The sequence below is a fragment of the Squalius cephalus genome, assembly GCF_949319135.1.
Source record: "Squalius cephalus genome assembly, chromosome: 1".
Taxonomy (NCBI): Eukaryota; Metazoa; Chordata; class Actinopteri; order Cypriniformes; family Leuciscidae; genus Squalius; species Squalius cephalus.
Genome location: NC_137122.1, coordinates 20,407,412 through 20,433,675, shown reverse-complemented (window position 1 = coordinate 20,433,675; position 26,264 = coordinate 20,407,412). Strand labels below are relative to the sequence as shown.

Sequence of the window (26,264 nt, the reverse complement as noted above, 5' to 3'; positions counted from 1 at the left end):
GTAAGGGTGTCAAATTTACCACTGTAAAACAAGACATTATCATATGAATCACATGAGCTCAAGCTGAACACATCTACTGCAATTTTTTTTTTTTTTTTAAAACACAGAGAAGCTTAGAGAAACATGGCTACAATCATAAGAGTGTTTGTTCAATTCACTTTATTCACTTTGATATTTCTGTCAGAAAAAAAAGAAAGATGAATCAAGAGTCATAAAAAGAATGAATGAAGTGTGTGTTTGTGTTTTCCGCTAGAGGACAGTAAAACTCCCTGAAATACTGATGATAAATGAAAAAACTGTATTAAACAATAAACAAAGCTGTGTTTGTATTAACTAACTTTACCAAAGATACAATTATGTAAGAAATATATTGTTCATTGTGAGTTAATATTTCAACTAATGTTAACAAATTAAACCTTATTGCAAATTTTGTGAATTACAAATAAAGTGAATGTAAAAAGGTGGGCAAAAAAAAGAAAGAAAAAGAGATATGGTCAAAACATCTGATCTGTGCATTAAGACTTGCAGTGTAAACGCAGCCTAAGTGGTTTTTCCACTGCATGGATCTTCATGTGTTTCTCCAGGTAGTGTTTGAAAGCAAAACTCTTTCCACACTGATCACACGTGTGCTTCTCTCTGCTGTGGATCCTCTCGTGTCTTTTCACATTTGCAGACTGACTGAATCTCTTGTCACAGTGTGAACACTTGTAAGGTTTTTCTCCAGTGTGGATCCTCTGGTGCAGTTTTAAACAGCCCGCTGTAGTAAAAGTCTTCTCACACTCAAAGCACATGTACTCTCTCACACCAGTGTGTCTTTTCTGATGTACTTTTAAACTGCACAGCTGTGAAAAACTTTTTCCACACACAGAACATGAATGTGGCTTCTCCTTCATATGAACTGTCAGGTGTGTCTTCAGGTCTGATGCCCTACGAAATGTTTTGTCGCATTGATCACATGTGAACAGCTTCTCTTTCTCTCCAGTGTGGATCATCATGTGACTCTTAAGGTGTGCTGATTGTGTGAAAGTCTTCCCACACTGATCACATGCATACGGCTTCTCTCCGGTATGAACTCTCATGTGACTCTTAAGGTGTGCTGATCCTCTGAAACTCTTCCCGCACTGATCGCATGCATGCGGCTTTTCTCCAGTGTGGATCCTCATGTGAATCGTTAATTGTTTTTTTTGTGTGAAGCTCATCCCGCAATGATCACATGTGAACGGCTTCTCTCCAGTGTGGATCATCATGTGAAGTTTAAGATTATGTTTGAATGTGAAACTCGTCCCGCATTGATCACATGTGAACGGCTTCTCTCCGGTGTGGATCCTCATGTGAAGCTTAAGACTTTCTCTATATGGAAACCTCTTCTTACACTGATCACATGAGAACGGCTTCTCTCCAGTATGAACTCTAAAGTGACACTCAAGACTATGTTTGCTTGTTAAACTCTTCCCACACTGTGTGCAGGTGAAAGATTTCTTGGCTCTTCTTTTCTTTAAAAATGTCTGTTTAGTTTTTGAGCGACTCAAATGTTTTTCTCCAGGTTTGACATGATGTTCCTCCTCCACTTCACTCAGTTCTTCACTCTCCTGGCTCTTTTCCATCAGGTCTGAGATGAAAGAAATTCATTTTCATTTTCAGTACATCAAAATAATTCTAAGAGAGGAATATGAAGTGAGGATATAAGTAATGTAATAGACAATTGCTATTAAATATTATGATCATTTTGATGCATTTTTATAAATTATCCCTGAAACCTAAAACATAATAAATTAATTCCATGCTTCTGTATTTATTTTACTAAAGACTTTAATACCTGAGGGCCGGTCACTTTAGACTGTTTTTGTTCCACTGACTTCCATTCAATCCCAAGATCAGGTGATTTTCTGTGTGTTGTAGTTCAAGTTTAAAGTGTCCATAGAAACTCACATACTGAAAGTCTAGACTGACCGCGGCTTGTGGTTCAGTATTTTGGACATCGGACCTTATTTCCAAGTTAGCCTCCTGTGTGTTATTTATCAGTGGAGACAGTTTTCAAAAATTGTCACCCAGTCCTTCCAGTTGCATAGTTCGCCGGTGCTAGGCTAGTGCGAGTCAACGGAATCTGATAGCCTGCCATTAAAACAGTTTTACCCACTCCACAGTACACCAAAATAAAATAAATTATAACGCCAGGCTATCAATTAGGGCTGGGCGATTTAAATCGTGATATTGTTATGCGCATCTCGTCAGTAAAGCCGGTTCCTTGATTAGTAGTAAATCACCATCACCTGCTTTCAGATGGAGCGGCATTTACTACAAAGAGCCGTAGTTAACTGACAAGCTGAGCCATATCGCATTAATATTGCGGACGTATCGCCAGCGATAATTAATGCGATATGGCTCAGCTTGTCAGTTAACTACGGCTCTTTGTAGTAAATGCCGCTTCATCTGAAAGCAGGTGATGGCGATTTACTACTAATCAAGGAACCGGCTTTACTGACGAGATGCCCATAACAATCTCACGGTTTAAATCGCCCAGCCCTACTATCGATGTCTGTTGAGAGAATATGTTAGAAATCAAACTACTCTTTCATCGCATTGCAATACCCAGCAAACACATTTACGTTGTGGAAACGTCTCTGGCACGTTGCATTTCTGCTATGGCAACGTCGCTGTCTACGTGCTCGCAACATTGTAACAACGTAGAATTGTAAGACGTGACAGGGCTGTAGCAACGTTGTTGCGCGACATTCAGCAACTGAGAGACGACGTTCTGACAATATGTTTATATGGTGTATTTTGTTAGATAATAATATACTTTTTATCGTTTATTGTTTATCTATATTATTATTTAATGGGGATATCAACACCTGCAAGTGTAGCCTACACTTTGAAGAGTAAAAATGACAGGTTTCGTTAATTCAACTTTATTAAAACTGCATATAATCAAATTGCACTTCCAAGTCATACATTTGTGAAAAAAAGAAAGAAAAGAAATAAACTAATATACAAATTTATTTTAAGTATAATAAATAAAACATAAAAAGCAAAGGCAGATCAGAACATTTGAACAAACCCGGGTCTGTATGGCAGACAGTAGCCGAAAGCAGGTGGCCGATAAAGGCCGGGGAAACATTCACAAATCCAGAGAAGCAAAGAAACGAATGAGACTAAATAGCAGAAAAATCAAACGAAAAACTAAACAGTGCGAGCGATGCTACATTAATCACATTAATTAAAGTTGTAGGTTGTGTTTGATAGCTGAGGTAGGCTAAACGCAATACTCACGTATCCTTGCTCGATGATGAATGAGAACACAATGAGAAACAACAGGTGGTTGTAATTTAATGCTGATTTTCCCGCTTCAGGGCAGTGACGAGTACATTATGTAGTCCAGTGGTTGTCCAGACACCCAAGGCACAACCCTAATCAATGGCCCTGAACGGTGGTTTAATGTCAACATTGTGACAACGCTGTAACAACCTTCACTACACAACGTAGTTATAGCAACCTTTTGGCCATGTTGATAAAACGTCGTTAGAAGGTTGGCTACGTTGTGCCAACGTTCTGTGTTTGCTGGGTAGTTATACTTTGTTCCCTGTATTTATTAGCACAGTCTACAGCAGCGGCGGAGTGATATTAAGTTACCTAGGCAAACCGAGACTACTACTAGCTAGCTTGAAGTCCCGACTGAAGTGCGCTTCTGTTCTGTGTTTACTTTTCGGCGCAGTACTAACAGGAGCAAAGTAAAATTCCACCACTGCTGAGAAACTAGTTACTGTAAATGTAATGCGATCATTGAGATGCAAGAGTAGTTTGATTTCTAACATTATTCTCTCAACAGACATTTACATCGATAGTCTGGCGTTATAATTTATTTGCTTTTGGTGTACTGTGGAGTGGGTAAACTGTTTTTAATGGCAGGCTAGCAGTATGTTGACTCGTGCTAGCCTAGCACCGGCGAACTATGCAACTGGAAGGGCTGGATGAAAAATGTTGAAAACTGTCTCCACTGATAAATAACACACAGGCTAACTTGGAAATGAGGTCTGATGTCCAAAATCCTGAACCACCCCTTTAACTAGTGTTGATTATATATATATATATATATATATATATTATTGGTATCGCTTTAGATTCTAAAAAGTTCTAAAATACTTACAGTATAAATAATTAGTCAATTCTCCTGGTTGTTCCTCCTTTATTCCCAAAAATGTACACATTGTTCCCTTATACTTACACGTAAGGACTTTAAAGGTACACTATAATTACAGAAAGTTACGCTGTAAATACATCATAAATACACTTTACTGAGAAATATCCAACATTTGGGTAATTCATTTGTTTTTTGGAATTCATAATTCATAAAACATTTGGTATATTCCAACATGGTTGCAAAAAAATGTGAACAATAAACCAGAGGTAAAATTATACTTGGATTGACTTGACTACATTTGTTGTAAATGCAGTTCCTATTTGATAGTTTAACTGCATATCTAAATGTGAAGAAGTGCTTGAATGTTTCTAACATGAATGTTCTTCAGCATCATGAATGAATGAGGAATAAACACCAACCTCTTTGTTCTTCAGGATCTTCAGTGTGTTTCATTCTGCAGGGTTCTGGATCACTCATGTTCTCACTGTCCTCTTTAATAAACTCAGTCTTTGCAGATTTCAGCTCTTTCTGATGCTTTGCTTCTCGTCTTCACTTCACTGCAGTGGGAGGAGCTTTATTGACCATGTGACTGCTGTGGGCGGAGCTTCACTGACTGAACTGCAGATTGGTTGGAGGAGATGATCTGCCAAAATCAAAAATATATCAGTAACTAAGTTTGGTTTTATAGGGTCAAAGACCAAATGTCTGACTGTCCATTTTAATGTTTAAAATATATTTTGCTAAAAATGTCAAAACATAGGTTAAATAATGTTATGTTAATATTATATTAGTGTCAAAATTAAGAAACCTAGTTATTCTGACCTGTGTTAAATATATACCTGCATAAAACGTATAAAAGATTAAGTGTTAAAGTTAATTTAAATGATTAAAAACATATTGGTGACAAAGTATAAAGATTTAAAATGACATTTAAATAGTATTTTTGGGCTGCACTATGATCCTTAAATACAGTGTTTGAACATTTAACCTTTTTGTCTTTTATCCATATGCTAATTGACACATTTAATAATTGATCTTTCTATCGTAAAACAATTGATGCAAATTCACACATTATTATTTCTAATTCTAACATTATTGTGTTTATTTATTAAAAGGAGGGCGAATATCTAAAAAGTAGTAAACAACTGTAAGAAACATAAAAGTAATATTTAAAAATAATAATAATGATACTAAAACCTTTAAAAAATAAAGAGCACCCCGAAATAGTATTTAATGTTTCCAGTATCAAATTGTATTCACATTTATATCTTGTTGTGAAATATGCAATTATTCTATTCAAATGAATCCTTTTGGTATATACTTATGTGTCATAGTAAACCACAATTGTAATTGTAACTGTATTAAAAAGTGGTTTTATAAAGAAAGGTACCACAAGTTGTTGTTAAACAATTTATTAAGAAAGTGTTATATACTGTAAAACACTTGTAAAATCATTTATTGAGAAAATGGTTTATAAAGAAAACATACCACACTGAACGTTGTAAGCATTTATTAAGCATATGGCAGAGTAGAGAGAAATTGAAAATGTATTAGAAAGAGCTTTGCCAAAGACAGAAGAAAAATGCAATCATTACCGTCTATGTGTTGCGGACGAGACACAGAAGATACAGCAATGAAGAAAAGGTCCAGTAGAAGAAGGACGAAGAGGCAACGGCTTTAAATGACCAAGTATAGGGGGTTTCCAGGAGGGGATTTCTGAATATGTCAAAAAGTTGATGGACTTTAAAAAGAGCTGGAATGACATGTCCAGTCAGACGCTGATTCATTAAAGACGGCCTCTCCGGTGTTGGATGCCTTGCCATTGCGCCTCATGAAGATAAAAGCTTGTAAATTATTTGGTTTTGATTTACTTTTATTTGTATTTTATATATTAGTACCGTTTATGTAAACTAGTTAATCTGTATTTAATAAAAAAAAAAATATATATAATAGAAATTAAGAAGCTCGCCTGCCATAAGTCTCTATTTTACAATAGATTGAGCTGAACTTTCCATCCAGAGACCATTGAGAATAGACGAATTTAATGAAACAATAGCCTTAGAAGAAATACTGTGGGCACAGAAAGTTAAAGATAAAAGATTTAAAAATAGCACTGTATTTAATCAGTGTAAAAACAGAGAAGTTGAGGGTATATTGTCAAAAATACCAAAAGTAGGAACAATAACAATATACTACACTAAATTAGACAAAATACAGAGAAAAAACAAACAAACAGGAAATAATAGATTACAAATTGATAAAAGTAGAAATACAGATATGGTCTACTCTAAAGTAAAGGCTACACTGTAAAAAAATTGCTGTAGTTTTGCAGCTGTTTGCCAGTAACTTACTGTAGATTTAAATTTATGTTATTTACTGCACTGTAAAAAAAAAAGTGTAATTTTACAGGTAATTGTCTGTATTTTTTTACAGAATTTTACCGTTTTGTCATTATACAGCAAATATCTGTAAAATAAAAGGCATTTTCTGTAATTTAAAGGTCCACTGTTAAATTTACAGGTAATTGCTTGTATTTTGGTTTTACATCAATTTTACTTTTTTTAAAAGGAACTTGTCTGTATTTTTACAGAGTTATGTGTAATTTTACAGAAATTATAAGTAATATTTTACAGATTTTTTCTGTGAAATTAGAAAACAAAGAAAAGAAGGTATAACTGCGGAAATCTGCATCTATTCAATATGTTTGCCTTACAGATTATTAAGCATGTGGGGGTTAAAGTGAGCTTTTTAAAGGTTAAATAATAGTTTTTGTACATACAGTACCCTACATATGCTACAGTTATTTTTTATTTCACATTTTATTTTATACTCATTTTGATCATTATTTCATTGTCTTATTCTCCCATAATTTCATGTATATTTTATTAATATTTTTCCAAATCTCCGTTGCTGCACATTCAGGGCTTTGTGTGTGTGAGTGCGCGTGCGCGATGACGCAGATTCAAATTCGCCGCCATTACTTTTCCGCTGTTTACTCCCGCCCACAACGGTTAACGTTAGCTGATCAGTCGAGTTTGGGCAAGCGGGAGATTTGAATTCAGTCTACTCTCGTGAAGTGGATTGTGAGATCAACAGTGGTTCAAACTAAGCAATCGGATTCGTCAAGAGCAGCCGTGAGCAGGAGCTGTTGTCAGAGTCAGTCCGTTTGAATTCTACGGAAATAACGCCCTTTTCTGTGAGCCTTGTTCGTCACGGCGGACATCATGCCAACCGATCACCGGCTGAGGTAAGAGTCTCATTATACTAAGTAAGTTAACATGTGAACGATATTTTATATTACATTTGTGTTACGTTTACAGTTTTCAAGCTAACGTTAGCATTCTTAAATTATGTTCAGTCATAACTGGCGAGAGCTGGAGGGCAAAACACTGAAAATGTAGCATCATGCGTCTTTACATTTTCCATCTGTTTTAAGAAAGATCAGTTGAACCCACATCTCAAAAGACCTAAAACAAGCTTTCGTAGACTTGTTATACATATCAAATTCTGTTTAATTGTGTATAAAATCTTCCTTAATACGCGATAGTAGGCTATCTGTCAGTAACGTTAAATCGATCTCTTAAATGGCGGAATATTTTGAAATAGGCCTACCATGTTTGTTTGTTTTTTTGTTTTTTCTTTGTGGTTAAACCATAACGTTAGTTAATTTTCATAAGGGTTAACGTGGCTATCAAGACTGTTAAGAAAACGAGACTAGAATATGAACACAGCATGATAAATTGCATATTCTGGCTGCATCTGCTTGTTAACACATAACGTTAGCTAGCCTATAGAATGCATAGCCTATATGTGCATATATTAGGCTTATAAAATAAAAGTTGATAGAATGTTTGTGTTCTGATGAAGAAATTAACTTATCTACATTTTGGATGACCTGGGGTCACCATAGTAGCCTTTTTCATAGGATAATTTTGATCATTGGTTATGAAAATTGCATTGATCCAGATGAACAGAAAGTTACACCCCTAGGTGTCTCAGCTCAAAACTTCACTGTTAGCCTTTCCTGCTCAGCTTCCAGATCATAGTCAGTTGAGGTTTTGCATTGTCTCAGTGGAACATATTCTTACATGTGTAAATGTAATACTGAGTTGTTAAAAAATATTTTTTTGTGATTTCAGGTCAAGTGGAAAGCAGAATGATCATGGCAAATCAGGTATGGGAAGAAGTAATTTAAAATATCATAATGGCCGAGTCTTCTGATTCCATATGATTGCACTAAAAGTGGCAGAAAATTGTATTTGTTTTATACTGTATTTTCCCATGTGAATATTCATTTGATCCTTGTGAGGCCACTGTAGCTGCACAAGGTTTGGTTTTACTACAGTAAGACCGCGATTGAATAGATTCCACCCATCTATTATTTTTTTTTATTATTTTTTTTAGCGTAACTAGGCTCTGTCATTTAGAAACATGACTTTTCCTATCACTTAATGACACATATCTCTACCTTTCATTCCAGCTAAAGGATCTGACGGTTGCTGCTCGCATCTCAGCCTACCTGATGGAAAATTCTTGCTGGATGAATGACCTTCACCTTCAACTCAACCTTGCCAAGACAGACCTGCTTATGGTTTCAGCCAAACCATCCTTGCTGTGTGATCCTGCTGATTTGCCTTATACAACATCAGAAAGATCCGGCCTTTCCTATCGGAGCCACACAACTCCTTGTCTAAGCTCTTGTTCTATCCAGACTGGACTATTGTAATGCTCTCCTGGCAGCTCTTCCAGCATCAGTCAAACCTCTGCAACTGATCCAGATGCTGCAGCAAGACCTAAACTCACTGCTTCAGATCTATGTGTCTCCAGAAGCTTGTGTTCTGCAAGTGAACAGCGCCTTGTGGTGCCATCATCCCAAAGAGACACAAAATCACTTTCACTGACCTTTCCCTGAACTGTTCCCTGCTGGTGGGATGACCTGCCCAACTCAACACATTTTCAAGAAACCTCTAAAGATCCATCTTGTCATAAACACTTGACCCAATAATACTAAATCTTTGTTAAAAAAAAAAAAAAAATGCTATGTGTACTGTGCTACACTAACTGGGACTTGTCACTGCTCCTGTTGTTTCTATTGTTCTCTTAATTTTAAGTCACTTTGGATAAAATGTAATTGTAAATGTTTAAAATAAGTTATATTAGAGTATAAAGGTATACAGCAATTGTCTTTTAATGTGAATATTTTTACATGTTCTAAATTATATACTAAGCTTGTATTTCCTATCATTCACGTATCTTGATGTTCAGTGTTTGTTTAATGAGTAATACTGTAAATGTGCAGGTATTCCGTACTTGTACATTTAGTTAATTTAACAGAAATTGACTGTACATTTGCTATTATTAAGTACTTAATTAGAGATTGGTCAAAGTTGTGAAACTGGATCTGCAAAAAATAAAACTGTAAATATACAAACTTTGTATTTGAATTTATGTACTTATTCCATTTTTATACATAACTTCATAGTTATTTTACACAGAAAAACTATATATTAAAAGATAATTACTGTAGATAGACAGAGCATTATTATAAAATAACTTTATAAAACCCTAAATTTACAGTTTAACCTTAAAGTTAAATGTTCTTTTTATGTAATTTGACATAATTTATCCGTTTTTCCACGGTTTAATAAGCCATTATCAACAGTAAAGTACTGTAATTTAATTAATTTTGACCGTAAAGTCAATTCTGTATTTTTACGGTTTTTGCCTGTAATTTTGTGAAATGGTTATTTGCTGTAATTTAACAGAACCCGTCTGGAAACTTTGCTGCCAGAGATTTACCGTTTTTTTACGGGATTTTTTTTTACAGTGTGGCAACAGTTTGTTCAAAGTTAAATGAACATTAAACATTAACAAGTCTTTGTCTTTAAAGAATAAAATTATAAAATAACAATCTAATGCAAAGCATTCTGGGAACCAGAAATCTTCATCAACCTTTTTCTGTTTTTTTCCTTCAGATTTTGGTTCCCAGAATGCTTTGCATGAGGATGTTATTTTAGTTTTATTCTGTAAAGATAAAGACTTGTTAATGTTTAATGTTCATTTAATTTTGAACAAATTGTTGCCAGTAAATAACATCATTTTAAATCTACAGTAAGTTACTGGCAAGTAGCTGCCAGTAATACTGTAATTTCTACAGATTTTTCTAACAGTGCAGGGAATGGTTGTCTAGAACAAACAAATGATAATTAAAGTGACTGCAGTGCAGTTTTAACCTGTTAGGAGCACAGGCGTTAAAAGGGATAGAAAATGAAAAAGGGAGATTAAAAGTGAAATCCCTGGGGACACTGTAAAAAAAATCCCGTAGTTTTTACGGAAAAAAACTGGCAGCTGGGGTTACCAGAACAATTTCGTAAAATATACAACAAAACAGTAATTGCTTTTACCGAATAACAAGTACATTTTACAGTTTAAACCAGCATATAACACACTGGAGTTCTGTTATATTTACTGGTTTTAACTGTAAAATGTACGTGCTATTCTGAACAACATGTCAATTTTACAGTATAAACCAGTAAATATAACAGTAAATTTCAGTAATATGATATAATGTTAATTTACCGTCCTATTGAAGTATTAATATCTGTTTTGTACACTGATAACCACCAATCACAGCAGTGATGAGAGTCACATGATCAATCAAAGCTCAACACAGGCAGTTCTTCCACAAGAAAGTTAATACTAATATATAGAAGCTGCACAGTGTCATTCACACAAACATTAAACACCATCATGGTAACACATGACATTTTAAAAATGCAATAAACATTAATTTAACAACATTAAATGTAACATAAACCCCTAATGTACATAACTGATTAGAAAAAACGAAGAAAACTATGAAGAAACAAACATAGTTTTTTCAACAGAAATACATCAAATGTGAAGTGTCACAGGGAATTGTGGGAATGTCAATTTATGGTTTTTCACTGTAAATTATACAATGAGTTGTTTTTTCACTTTCAAAAACTGTAAATTTAACGGTATGTTACAGTAAAATTGCATTAAATGTACCGTTAGATCTATCACAGTTATTTACCGTATATAGTACGGAAACTTTCTGTTAACCAATTAACAGTTTTTCACTGTAGCATTTTCATTTTCAGTTCTGGTGCATCCCACTGGAATTGTGCAGCATAAGCTGTGATGGCAGATTGTAGAACAAAAGTATGTTCTACTAAATGCTAGGAGTAAAAAACTGTATTAATAATGTTGTTCTCAATTCAAATTGAAATTAGTAGAAAGGTTATAATAATGAATTTAACCTTAATGGGGACAGGACAATTTAAACATTCAGTAACAACTGTGATTAATGGAATAATAACAGGAATAATAGAGAATTTAGAAGAGGAATCTTAAAATAAACTTGTTGAATAATAGAAATAGAAAGGAGTTTAAGCAAACCTAACATAAAATAAAAGTAACAACAATGACTGCCGTAACAGCAGTCTCTAAGTTATAGAGAGACAGACACAGGAGAGCAGGAAAATGATGAGTTATATTCATCTATAATAAATACAGAAAGTGAAAATAGTAAAATAAAGTTAGGGATATAAAAAAGACTACGAGATAAAAAAGTAGAAAATTGCAGTTGAAAAGAATAACTAAAAAATTCAAAAGTTAAAGGAACTACATAGGAATCCTAGCAGTGAAAAGAGCGCTGATAAGAACCTGGTATAGGGAGATAGATCCTGACAGAGACTAGACTTATGGGCAAGTGAAAACAGACGATCACCTCCTGCTTCAAAAATAGCTGAAGAAAAGAGGGATGGTTAAAGACAGGAAAACAGAATAATATGAAAAGTATGTTATGAATTTAAGAGAAGAATAGTGAGAGAAATGTAAAACATAATAAAACCATTAAACACTAGAAGGAAAGAGACTTAAGAGAATGCTGGAAACAATAAAACAGTCAGCGAGCAATAAAGCTGTTAAACTCAGAGATATCTGAGAACTAGGAGAGCGTAGAAGCAAAGCAGAGAAAGGATGATAGAAGGGGACCTTTGACTTCTGTTAGGAGAGGAATCCGGACAACTGGAGTTCAGGAACCCAAAGAAAATTTATTGGAGCTGTAGTTAACAGATGCGGCCAGAAAACAGATAGAAGAGAAGACCACAACGCTTATACAGATTGTATAATTAAAACATCTAAAAAATGCGAATTTAAGTTGAGAAGTTATAACATTGATTAAGTTGGTATAGCCATAACAAAAGCTAAAAGCTTTTGACAATGTGAGAAGTTTAACAAGGAAAAGAGGAAATATTGGCAATGAAAGGAGATGTTAGTTAATGCATCTAAAGACCAAATTCCACTAAGTGTATGGTTATTAATAGAGGATGACATACCTATAACAGATAGAATAAGGTAACTATGAGAAGTATAGGTTGGAAAATTGCAAAGTTGATAAATTAGTAACGATCCTGAATACTGTAACTAAAAAACAAATAGAGGAAACTATAGCTGAGTATGATTTAATGTCTCAGCATGTGAAAATAGTGAGGAAAACAGAATAAATTAAGATAGAAACAACAATCTTTTGATAGCACAGTGTCAAGATGAATTCAAGCGAAACAGAGAGATGGAAATAAGTTTAGTTCCCTGTTGTCACTGTAAAGATGCTTTGGAACAATCTACATTGTTAAAAGCGGTATATAAATGAAGATGACTTGACTGAAAACAGAAGAACAGAATCCAAAAGCCTGGCAGAACATAATGCAGGAATTTGTGAGGATGAAAATTAAAATAGTATAGAAAAGACAAGTTAGATTTCATATGATAAATGGGGAAAAATAATCACAAAGCAAAGAAGTCAGGTGATGCACAAAATAAAAAACTAAAATATACAAAGATGTAAATAATAAAAACATCCTTAGAAAAGAAATACAGCTCGATGAATAAAAAGAGCAATAGATAAAAAGAAGAAAAGGATTCATTGAAAAATGCTTGGCCTGTTGAAGAGAAACATTTGTGACCAAAGGGTAAATTGAATTTTAAAGATATGGTATTATATTCCTTCGGGTCCAAATGGACCCGAAGCGTTTAAATAAAAAAATGTAAAAAATCATAGCTTCATCGGAATGGTCCGAGATTTGGTGACTTTGTTGGTACTTGGTATATGAACACCCAAAAAAATTGGGGACAGGATTTGAATAGTCTAAGTGGTTGTAAAAAAAAATAGTCACACTCAGGACCTTCGGGTCCAAATGGACCCGCCATAGGAAATGAATGGGAAATTGGCAAAAATGTGAAAATGCAGAGTTTTTTTGTGCGTACAATCTACAAATCAGCCACGATCCAGAAAAAAAGCACACAACAGTGAAGGGGTGAATCTATAAAACATCAAGAGTGCAAAACAGACACATCCACACACACACACACACACACACACACACAAACACACTTTTATACACATACACACTAATAAATTCAGATTACAAAAATCTGTTTTGAATTTTTAAAAATCACAGCTTCATCGGAATGTTACGAAACTTGGTGACTTTTATGGTATTAGGTATGTGAACACACGAAAAATATTGGGGTCATGATCCAAGCACGTCACACTTCTGCTCTTTGGTCAAAAATGACCCCCATAGGAAATTAATGGGAAATTGTCAAAAATATGAAAACACAGAATTTTTTTTGTGCATACAATCTACAAATCAGCCAGGATGCAGAAAAAAAGGACTCAACAGTGAAGGGGTGAATCTCTAAAACATCAAGAGTACAAAAAAAAAAAAAAAAACACACACACACATTTTTTTTTAATAAAAATAAAATAAAAATAAAATAATATAAAAAATGTCTATTATATTCAATGGGAAAAAATGGGTCATAATTATTGCATAAATATTAATTAAAAACATAAAATTATCTCAAAACACCAAAAAAAAAAAAAAAAAAAAAAAAAAAAAAAATATATATATATATATAATAAAAAACAAGTAAAAAAAAAATATATGATTTTTTTTTAATATATATTAATCCGCCCTCCGGGTCCATTTGGACCCGAAGGTCCTGAGTGTGACTGTTAAACGAAGGACCCCAGAGGGTTAATAAATTAAATTAAATTAATTCTAAATTAGATGGAAACTCATTTGTTATAGAAAAAAATAGAATTTATTTTAGATAAAGGTGTTCAGGTGTCCTCAACAACAGAGCCAATGAAATTTACAGATAATATTTTTATTAAGACAAGAAAAGTGAATGAGTAGGAGAGAAATTCAGCATTAAAATGATAAAGTGTGCAGACAATTTACATGCAGGAAGAGACTTAAAGAAAGTCTTAAGATTAAACGTAAATGTTGAACAATAATAATGAAATGAATGAATTTATGAATTCAATAAAAATGAATATGGAGTAAAATTATAGAATAAAAAATATGAGCTTTACGAGAAATTCCTTAAAATATAAAAACGATTGTGGAGTAAAGACTATTAGTAATTGGTGAAGAATATGCTCATAAAAACTCAGTGAGATACATAAACTACCACGATAATATCCAATTAATATCATGGGTACAGAAGAATTAAATATGGCAATACAGGAGTTATTTGAGCAAGGAGTTAAGGAAGATTACTTCTGCAATAACAAACAGTCCTGTACAATAAATACCAAAACTAGATGAAACTTTTAGAACAAATAAATCATTAAACAGAGTAACAAAGTCAGATATGGTATTAATGCGGTTGAACAATTGAGGGAAAGTAAATTTCTCTTAAAAGTGGATTTGGCTAATGGCTTTTCCAATAGCAGAGGTTAGTCACGGAAATATTTATTTTACTGTAAATAACAAACATTGCGTATATCAGAGATTATCAAGGGATATGTAAATTGCTCAGCAGTATTTCTATTAAAGAATTACCTGTGGAAGTTTGTATTGATGATATATTAGTTATAAATGGAAAAAAGACCATACTGAAACCGTAAAAAAAGGTTAAAAATATATATATTATGAATTACATGAGAGATATAATTCCTGAATTTATTCAGAAAGATAGACTTATGCATGCTACCATAAAAGGCAATAAATTGTGTTGTAGTGAATAGGCAGAAAAAACACTTCAAGAGTGAAAAAAGTCATTTTAAGCTCTTAGAAGGAAGAGATGAGGAGAAGCCTCTAGAGATTGATCTATAGATATAGATTTAACTGGTTATCAATTAATAGCAAGGGATAAGAAGAGCAATATACTAATATGAATAATGTGTTTAAGCTGGGAAAATCCAGAAAATAAATTTCTTTCTGTAGAGAAGAAACTAGCAGATATGAGTAAAAGATATGCAGAATTACCAGGTCTTGCAAATGAAAATAAATTAAATAAATAAATAAAGGAATAGACTAATTAATACCGATAAAGCAGTGAAGGGGCATTAAACCAAAGATAAGTATAAAATGCAAAAACCCAAAATTATTTGAGCAACAATAGGATAATAAACTCTTAGATCCAATAAACTCTTAATAAACTCTTAGTTTATTAAACATAGAAAGTAAAGAAATAAGAGACAGGGGCTTAGTACTGGGTACTACTCAATATGTAGAAGTTATAGCTGTATTTAAAAGCACAAGAAAGGCTAAAATAAATAAATGCACAAGTTATTATTAAAACGGATAGCAAAAAGGCTGAGACAAGTTTAAATGCAAACTTAGACATTTGGAGATAGAACAGGTTTGTTAAGTTTAACAGGAAAGCTGTTGGACATGGTGACTTATGGAAGAAGATTAATGATCTAGATAGGAATTTGGACTTAGCAGTGATTTATCAGCATGGACATTCAACGCAAAACACAGAGATAGCTTTAAGAAACAAAGTAGTAGATAAATTAGCAAGAAAAAGAAGAATTATAATTAAAGAAAATGAGACAGTTGTATTAGGAAAATGCACAATTATAGGAAATATTCTGTAAACCTAAAAATAGATCATTATATTAATAGGGGAAGACAAAAAAGTGATTATGTTAGAATCACACCAGAAAGAGTCAACCAATGGTGTTGATTGGAAATAGCTGGACCTTTAAAGCCTAAAAAAGTTTCTTTAGAGTAAGGACATAAGATGGGATGAAGAGACTGAGGAGTCATATATTATAATAATTTAATGTAATTCAAAAAGATAAATAGAAAAAATAAACAATATAATGACAAACTTCAGGCTGTGTAGATCAAATTGAATAATAAGAAGTTAACTACTAAATACTGCTACTAATAGTATAACTGTAAATAGTGTTGCTTTTGTTTCTGTTATTATTTTGTAATTATTTCTGTTTGCATTTTAATTGTAATATGATATGTAACTGCAATTGCTCATTTCTTAGACTGGGCAAATGTAGGCTATATTGTCCATCTAACTGATTGTTTGTTCTTTACTGTTATTGTGAAGCATCCTTGAGTTTGGGAAAGGCGCAATGTAAATTAAACATATTATTATCCACTAAACCATTTAAGGATTTAATTACTAAGAGAGATAAAGTTTTTTTTGTTTGTTTGTTTTTTTAAGTTGATAAACATACAGCATGGTTTGAGAAAATGAGCTTGGAGTAAGAAGAATTTGATATTGGATAATAAGAAAGGAAGGAAGGTAGAATTACCTTAAAGAAAAAGACATATCTTATCAACAATATAAAATAACTAATTAAAGACCAAGAAGAGAATAAAGAAAGAGTATAAAATACTTCTAACATGCTCTTTTAATTAAAAAGAGTGAAACGATATAGGTCTCTTATACGTATATTTGTGATAACTGCGTGAAAGATCCTAGAATGGAACAGAACAAACTCTAGAATGAGTTTGTTTTGTTCCATTCTGATTTTTCACGCGCGCGCATGTGTGTGTGCTTGTGAAACAGCAAGAATGCAGATTTATGGGGTAATAAAACTACTGATAGGTGTCTCTGGATGGAGCAAAGTTAAAGAGAATAAAATAAGCAAAGTTGAACCTGAGTAAAAGTGTTCAATAACGTGTCATATTATAGCCTATGATACAAAGCTAAATATGAAATGAGACTGGACATGGAAGAGCAAGTAAATGAGGCTGTAAACAAATAATGTAAATTTAGAAACACATTATTTGAGTTGGGATGTACAGTATAAGCAAAATGCGTGAGGCTCCAGCGTTAAATACAACCCAGTCACGTGACGCTTGATCACTAAAATGTCCCTGTGACATTTGTACTTTTAAATTAAGATAAAATAACGAAATAAATTGCTGGTAATAACAATAATATTAAATGTAATATTGGCTAAATGCTTAATGTTCCAGGTATTTGACTACTATTAAATATTACAGTTGCAGCCGACAAAACGTTTGAAACTACATTTAATAATTCACTGAAGTATTTCAACAGGTCAGGCATTCACATTGAAATATTTATTCCTGTACAACACAGAGCTCTTCATATGAGTTTATTTTTTCTCCGTAATTTGGTCTAAACATTTTCAACACGTGCCTACATAAATTCCTGGGAAAGTTAAACGTATTAATTATTGCAGGTTTGGATAGAGAGATCAGTGTTTGTATTCCCTGTGTCATGGCATGAAAAATAAGACAATGTTATGAACGTGCTTTGGCATAGTTCATAACTCAAAAAGACACTTATTACAGCGAAAGTTTCAGTTAAGTTTTAATATAAATAATTATTATTTTATGTTGTGTTAGGTTTTCCCCATAAACTGTGTGTTATTATCCTATCATAAATCTGCTGCACTACACTACTGATGACTGCTACTACATTATTATGAAGTGTTTGGAGTTTTCCTGCAACTGTTCCAGCAAACTTTTATTTGTTCAATAATAAAATTGGTTAAATAGAATTCAAAGCAATTACTTACATCATCAATATAATCTTTATTTTGTTCAGCAAGACAAGGAAAATATGTATTTTTATGATTAATATTTTGAGTTTGCTCTGTGAGTGACGTAATCGGTAATGGACCGGTCACCGGCCGCGCCTGCTCTCTCTCTCTCTCTCTCTCTCTCTCTCTCTCTCTCTCTCTCTCTCTCTCAGAACAGCCTGTGACTGGAGAGAGTCAGGTAAGTCTGTGCAGTGCTATGCATTTGAGAGCGAAAATATGCTGTATTAAGTGAAGTTTAAAGTTTATATTTATTATAGAAATGTCATAAAACGGGAACAAGTTTATACATGCATTTTTCTGCTTAGAGTTCAATGTATTTTCGGAGTTTTATAAACGCACGTGTTTGTTTTATGTCGCCGCCTGCGCGTCACATTAGAGTGCAGGCTTTTCCCTGTTAATGATTTTCTCCACGTATAGTTTTTGTGGATTAAGTCTGTGGAAATATTGTTTAGTATATTAAATGTGTGTATGTGCAGCTTTCAATTGGATGTTAAAATGTATGTTTATAGCCATGAGACCTGTACATTAGATGAATTGCAGTTGCTGGAGGACGGTCTTTTCTCATACTTCCTTCAGCTGAAAGAGTTAAAAAAAAATGGAAAAAAACACACACTATTCGATCTAACAAATTTTGGCATTTTGACTATAATATTAATGTAAACATATATGTACTTTTGATGGAATTGTATTTCTTTAATTGAATTTGAGAATGTGAATTTTCATATGACACAGAAAGAAATTGATTGTTGTAATACAAGACTTTATTGTATAAAATGCTCTCTCAGAACAGCCTGTGACTGGAGAGAGTCAGCAGAAAGAGAGTGAACCTGAAGTAGTGCTGGGCGATATATCGATTGTTAAAGGGTTAGTTCACCCAAAAATGAAAATTCTGTCAGTAATTACTCACCCTCATGTTGTTCCAACCGCGTAAGACCTTCGTTCATCTTCGGAACACAAATTAAGATATTTTTGATGAAATCTGAGCTATGTCTCACTCCTCCATAGGCTGCTATGTGACCGAAACTTGCTGGCCCAGAAAAGTTATTAAAGAGATCGTTAATATAGTCCAAGTGACTCCAGTGGCTCAATCTTAAGTTTATAAAGCGACGAGAATACTTTTTGTGCGCAAAAACAAACAAAAATAACGACTTTATTCCACTTTTCATTTCCTTCTCTCTGGGCCTCGTAGTGTTTTTGCGCTGCGCGTCTGTGTTGCACGTCATCACGCATCACACACATGACCGGCGTCGGCCAATAGTGAGCCTACGTGGTGACGTGTAACACAGACGCGCTGCGCAAAAAGACTACGCGAACCAACTAGAGGCCCAGAGAGAAGGAAATGAAAAGTGGAATAAAGTCGTTATTTTTGTTTGTTTTTGCGCACAAAAAGTATTCTCGTCGCTTGATATACTTAAGATTGAGCCACTGGAGTCACTTGGACTATATTAACGATCTCTTTGATGACTTTTCTGGGCCAGCAAGTTTCGGTCACATAGCAGCCTATGGAGGAGTGAGACATAGCTCAGATTTAATCAAAAATATCTTAATTTGTGTTCCGAAGATGAACGAAGGTCTTACGCGGTTGGAACAACATGAGGGTGAGTAATTACTGACAGAATTTTCATTTTTGGGTGAACTAACCCTTTAAGCATCTCGTCAGTAAATCCGGTACAATATTCGGTTCCTGAAATATTTGGTTCCAATTGGTGGAGCTACCATGAATATTCACGAGATCATAGCGTGCATGGGCGGGGCATATACAAGCGAGTGGAACAGAAATTATTAGCGTATTAGCTCAGATCCAGGGGGGTAATTGAGCGCTCGATTTCCGTACCACCCCCGGCCGCCGCCATTGACTAGCAGACCCCCACCTGCTGTTAGCATCCCATTGACTCCCATTCATTTTGGCATCACTTTGACAGCGAATAACTTTACATCTGAGGCGTTTAAAGACTCCATTTGTCCATTATTTATTTCTAAAGAAACACGACATTTATTTTACTTTGTTCATTTAACTGTTATAAATCAATAACAGCAGACAAACAACAGTAAAAATTAAAGTAAACATATATGGGTCAAGAGTCCAACTAAAGCAACCATTGATCGTCATAACGGTAACTTACAATTTGTGATTTTCTCCTTCAGTGATTCTGCTTGTTAACATCAGGTGTCTTCAATAATGCTCAATCATCACTAAATTAATCACTTAATTATCTCATTAACTTTAACACTCTTGAGTGTTAATTTAACACTCATATTTTAACACTTTACACTCTTGAGTGTGGACTCATATACACTCCCAGCCCCAGGAGTGTTAATTTAACACCACTCCATCTGAAAGCAGGTGATGGCGATTTACTTCTAATCAAGGGAACCGGCTTTACTGACGAGATGCGCCTAACAATATCGTGCGATATATCGCCCAGCCCTAACCTGAAGGCTTGTGTGTTGATTGTCTATCCTCTGTTAATAAACTTCAGACGTGGTCCACCGAAGCCAGGGGTGTCGGGGGAGTTTCTTTGTGGTGCGAGACGAGGTCCACTACATGTTGAACAATTAAACATTTCTTTAAAAAAATTAAATTTAAGTGATCAATGACACTGAGTCCTTAAAGTAATTTATTTATTTTAAACATTGTGTTTAATAACTTTCTGGGCCGGTAAGTTTTAATTATAATAAATGCCTATGGAGGAGTGAGACAGCTCTCAGATATAATAAAAAATATTTTAATTTGTGTTCTGAAGATGAACGAAAGTCTTACTGGGTTGGAACAACACGAGGGTGAGTAATTACTGACAGAATTTAAATTTTTGGGTGAACTAACCCTTTAAATCTATACATAAATAATATTGTAAGCAGAGAAAGTCTAATGAGGGGAGAAGTGCCACTCAATAAACTTCCGGTTGCAGTTCCACTCTTGTTCCATATGAGGGCGCTCACATGACGAGTGCAGAATGAATGGAGGTCTATGGAGCTATACCGCTCAAAATCCACTTTTCTTAGGATAGCCGTTTATCTGCTAACCGAAACTCAGCGTAGCCTAAGGTACAGTACTTGCCTCACAGACATGAGAAATATATAGAAAGCTTGAAATGTCTACTTTTAAACAGAACAATTCAAAAGAAAGAAAACAGACTGCTCTCTGCTTATGTAATCCGTATGAAATGTGCATTTCTTTCTGCCATGTTCACTACTGCGAAATTCGCGAGTCAGCATTGTCAACTTCATCTTTGCAGCTGGCACTGACACAGAAAACACTTGTTTATTAATAAACAATTAAAATGTCTCCTTGATATATTTGACATTCGTAATCATTAATTTTGCTGGTTCTTTGTGGCAGCTTTTAGATGCTTTTTTGGCAGCGCCACCCTTACATGTTACATGAACGTCTCACCTCCGCATCAGCACCAAAAACATGATTATTTTCAAATCTAAAATCAAAAACCATGATATGAACCGAATCTATTGTTACAGCCCTAGTAAGATGAGAAAGCAGGATTTTAGTCATTTGTCATGGTTGTAAAAAAAAAAAAAACATGGCTATCTGAACATCTTTGCCAAGCGCAAACCAGTACAGAAGTAATCAATACATTATCGGGGAGGGTCAGGCGTTTTTTCACATCATCATTTTGGAGGGTCATAGAAAAATGTATTGCTGGCAAAGGGAGGGTCAAGTCTTTTTTGACTATAGATCTCAAAACTCCTCCGGTAGCCCATTAAATAAAAAATGAACAATCCCTAAGTACATAAGTTGTATAAGTACATAACTGTATATACGTTTTACGTTTTCAGCTTCTGCACATTTTAATGGTCTAATTACTTTATTGTACTGAATGTAGTTATCAAAAAATCTAACTCTATCAAGTCTTTAAATAGAGCAGTTTTAAAGGCTTTTATCATGTATCCTGACTCAGATAATGTGTTTCTAACAGCAAAAACTCAGAATAAAGTGAGATGATCTGCTGATGATCCTGAATGGCTTGTTGAATGAGTGTTGATAGTCTGAGGCTCATCAATATTAACAGATCTGCTGAAAACACTCTTTATTTCATGACAATAGTTACTGTTTTCACCTCATTTATTATGCTGATGTCTTCAGATCTCCTGTAAATTGACACTTAAAGCTGCTGACAGCTTTGTCAGCAGACTGAGGGTAGGCTATTTGTTGGCTACTATGTACGTTTATTTCTTTATGCCTTTAACTGTTTTTCTTACCATTATATTAGGAAGAATTTAAAAGTATTTATATTATTTTCTTTATTTCTAGATACCTGTATTTTAATGAAGAAGCAGAATAATGTTAGGATTAGCATTAAAAATAATTAATGAATTGTCATTCAGTTTCAGTGATACGATGAATAGATAGACAGGCATAAATGCTTAGAAGTGTCATTTATTATAAAAACAAACTCAGTAATTTATATATTTTTGATTTTGGGCAGATCAGCTCCTCCCACACTGCAATCACATCATCAGTGAAGCTCCTCCCACAGTAGTCACATGGTCAGTGAAGCTCCTCCTACAATAGTCACATGGTCAGTGAAGCTCCTCCCACTGTAATTATCCAGTAAATGCTGGAATATTCCCGTCAGCTACAAGTGAAGACGAGCATCAGAGCATCAGGAAGAGCTGAAATCTGCAAAGACTGAGATTATTAAAGAGGACAGTGAGAACATGAGTGATCCAGAACCCTGCAGAAAGAAACACACTGAAGATCCTGAAGAACAAAGAGGTTGGTGTTTATTCTTCATTCATTCATGATGCTGAAGAACATTCATGTTAGAAACATTCAAGCTCTTTATCACTTTTAGATAAACAGTTACACTAGAGTTCTCAACGGGTCGGGTCGGCCCGACAAACCCGACGGGACCCGCGGGTTCGGCCGGGTTCGGATCGAAAATATAATCAAATGACTCGGGTCGGGTCGGACCTCGGGCTTAATCTTTTCCGCTCAGTAAAAAAAACATTTATTAATCATCGCTGCTGTTCACCGTAAAGAAAGTCTGGCTGCTGCTTGTAACGTGCATCATGGAGAGGGGCGGGGCAGACCTGACGCCGCTGCGTGCACGCCTTTAGCCTGGAGAAGAAGATGTGAGTTGGTGAGAAGTAAACTTGCCGCAGATGAATTCACCGTCGCTACTACAGCCTATTTATATATTTAAAGTTTGTTTCAGTTGTTTGTATTGTTTGTATTGTTAAAAGGCGTGAACATTAAAGGTTGATTTGAATTCCCATCTGCTGGTCATGATAATACGTGTGTGAGAAAAAAAAAACAGACGCGGCGTCGGGCCGCAGGTCGGGTTAGGGCAGATAATTCATGGTTATGTGTCGGGTTACATCGGGTCCGGGCTTTAAAAGCCACGGGCCGGGTCGGGTTGTAATTTTCAGGCCCGTTGAGAACTCTAAGTTACACTATGAAATGGTACATAATGTGTATTTTTTTTTTTTTTTTAACAAATGGTCAGTAAAGGGAGGTTTGAGACATTTTATATTGATTGTCAATACTATTTTTTACTGTTTTATTTGACATTTATTTTATATCTGGTTCCCAGTTTGCAACAACGTTACGAGAATTTTAGTCATTTTCAACATAATTTACACAATTATTTAGGAATAATCAGTAAGCACCAAGTTACTGATAACATTGTATTTGTCAAATATCATACAAGTTATTCATAGTTATAGAGATTCGTCCTACAGTAACTTTGGTAACAGGGTTGATGAATACAGTCAATGCTACAGTTTGTGTAAAAACTTATTATTTTCTTATAGATTATTTTCTTGTTTTCCCATCATAGAGAGAGCCCAGATGATGTCACAATTTTTAGAAATGCTCTGATTTAAAAGGAGGAAAATCTTGTCAGGAGTAACAGGGTTGAGTGAAACATGTAGGACACAGATAATGCTAAAAAAAAAAATTAATTTAAAACCAGTTATAGCTGCAGGGCAGTATTGTATATTTTAATGTTAATATCATTTTAGATAATTCTGTCATTGATATATTTAATAAATCTTGCTAAAGAAATTTGTGCCTATAATTGTTTTAAAAATAATAATTGGATTTGGAAGATAAATTACCTAATTCGTGGAAAGTTTCAAGGACATATAATCAATTTATAAAAAGGCATCGAATTATCATATTTTATTACAGTTGTCTACTTTTTACTATTACATCAGTGCTCTGAATTATTTCAATATACTGAATTTAATTTAATGATTTTTTCTTTCATGTCAGACCTGATGGAAGAGAGCGAGGAAAGTGAAGAACTGAGTGAAGTGGAGGAGGAACATCATGTCAAACCTGGAGAAAAACCTTTGAGTCGCTCAAAGACTAAACAGACATTTTTAAAGAAAAGAAGAGCCAAGAAATCTTTCACCTGCACTCAGTGTGGGAAGAGTTTAACACGCAAATATGGTCTTGAGATTCACATGAGAATTCATACAGGCGAGAAGCCGTTCACATGTGATCAGTGTGAGAAGAGTTTCACCCGATCATCACACCTTGAAAGTCACATGATGATCCACACCGGAGAGAAGCCATTCACATGTGATCAGTGCGGGAAAACATTTCTTCAGACATCACACCTGAAGAAACACCTGACAGTTCATACGAAGGAGAAGCCACATTCATGTTCTGTGTGTGGAAAGAGTTTTTCACTGCTTCTAACTTTACATAGACATGAGAAAACTCATACTGGTGTGAGAGAGTACATGTGCTTTGAGTGTGAGAAGACTTTTATTACAGCGGGCTGTTTAAAACTGCACCAGAGGATTCACACTGGAGAAAAACCTTATAAGTGTTCACACTGTGACAAGAGATTCAGTTTATCAGCAAATCTGAAAAGACATGAGAGGATTCACACTGGAGAAAAACCTTACATGTGTTCACACTGTGACAAGACATTCAGTTTATCAACAAATCTGAAAACACATGAGATGATCCACACTGGAGAGAAGCCGCACACGTGTGATCAGTGTGGAAAGAGTTTTGCTTCTAAAGGTCACCTGAAACTACACATGATGATCCACACCGGAGAGAAGCCGCATGTATGCCATCAATGTGGATACAGTTTCACAAACAAACGTTGTCTTAAGAGACACATGATGATACACACTGGAGAGAAGCCGTTCACATGTGATCAGTGCGGCAAAACATTTCGTAGGGCATCACACCTGAAGACACACCTGGCAGTTCATACGAAGGAGAAGCCACATTCATGCTCTGTGTGTGGAAAGAGTTTTTCACTGCTGCTTTATTTACATAAACATGAGAAAACTCATACTGGTGTGAGAGAGTACATGTGCTTTGAGTGTGAGAAGACTTTTACTACAGCGCAATGTTTAAAACTGCACCAGATTATTCACACTGGAGAAAAACCTTACAAGTGTTCACACTGTGACAAGAGATTCAGTCGATCAGCAGATCTGAAAGCACATGAGAGGATCCACACTGGAGAGAAGCCGCACAAGTGTTCACACTGTGACAAGAGATTCAGTCGATCAGCAGATCTGAAAATCCATGAGAGGATCCACAGCAGAGAGAAGCTGCACACGTGAGATCAGTGTGGAACAAGTTTCTCTTTTAAAACTCACCTGAAGATACACATGAAGATCCATGCAGTGTAGAAACCACATCACCACAGTCTAAGATCACAGTAAGTTGCTGAGCAACAAAGTCTCTTCTGTGTAAGTTAGCCACACATCTCCCTATAGCCAAATCTCTCCTCTCCACCTATAGCGGTTGTGTGGTGAGCTCAGGACACTTTGTTCATTGATTGATATTTAATTTGTCAGTTGTGATAAATGCGGAAAAAATAACACAAATCCGCTCTCTGGCAGCAGGTGGCGCTCATGACTGAGAGTAAATGGTCACATTTTGTGACTTTTCTTCTTTTGCAGTGCGAGAGCTGCCATTTCTGCCGCATACGAGAAACATCACACGGCAAACGAAACCACGTTAAAAAACAGTTTATCAGCTCGGAGCAATACTAGACAGCGGTTTACTCGTGGACCGATCTCGATCACGCAACAACATTACTACACAGTGCTGGGACATCCATTGAGAAAGCATTTTAAAGGGGATAGTTCACCCAAAAGTTTTAATTAGCCCATGATTTACTCACCCTCAAGTCATCCTAAATGTATATGACATTCTTCTTTCAGACGAATACAATCACATTTACATTTACATTTATCTGACGCTTTTATCCAAAGCGACTTACAATTGCTATATATGTCAGAGGTCGCACACGCCTCTGGAGCAAC

The 26,264-nt window shown here is 34.9% G+C and overlaps 1 protein-coding gene across 1 annotated transcript; it reads left to right on the top strand.

The window, feature by feature from the left end:
* Positions 1 to 8,678: 8,678 nt before the first annotated feature.
* Positions 8,679 to 25,991, top strand: LOC307166120 (uncharacterized protein; the record flags this gene model as incomplete). Its single annotated transcript, XM_079884289.1, has 5 exons — positions 8,679 to 8,752; positions 8,850 to 8,982; positions 24,351 to 24,891; positions 25,000 to 25,046; positions 25,899 to 25,991. 5 exons carry the CDS (start codon positions 8,679 to 8,681, stop codon positions 25,989 to 25,991), a joined length of 888 nt encoding a protein of 295 aa, XP_079740415.1.
* Between the last annotated feature and the right edge of the window lie 273 nt (positions 25,992 to 26,264).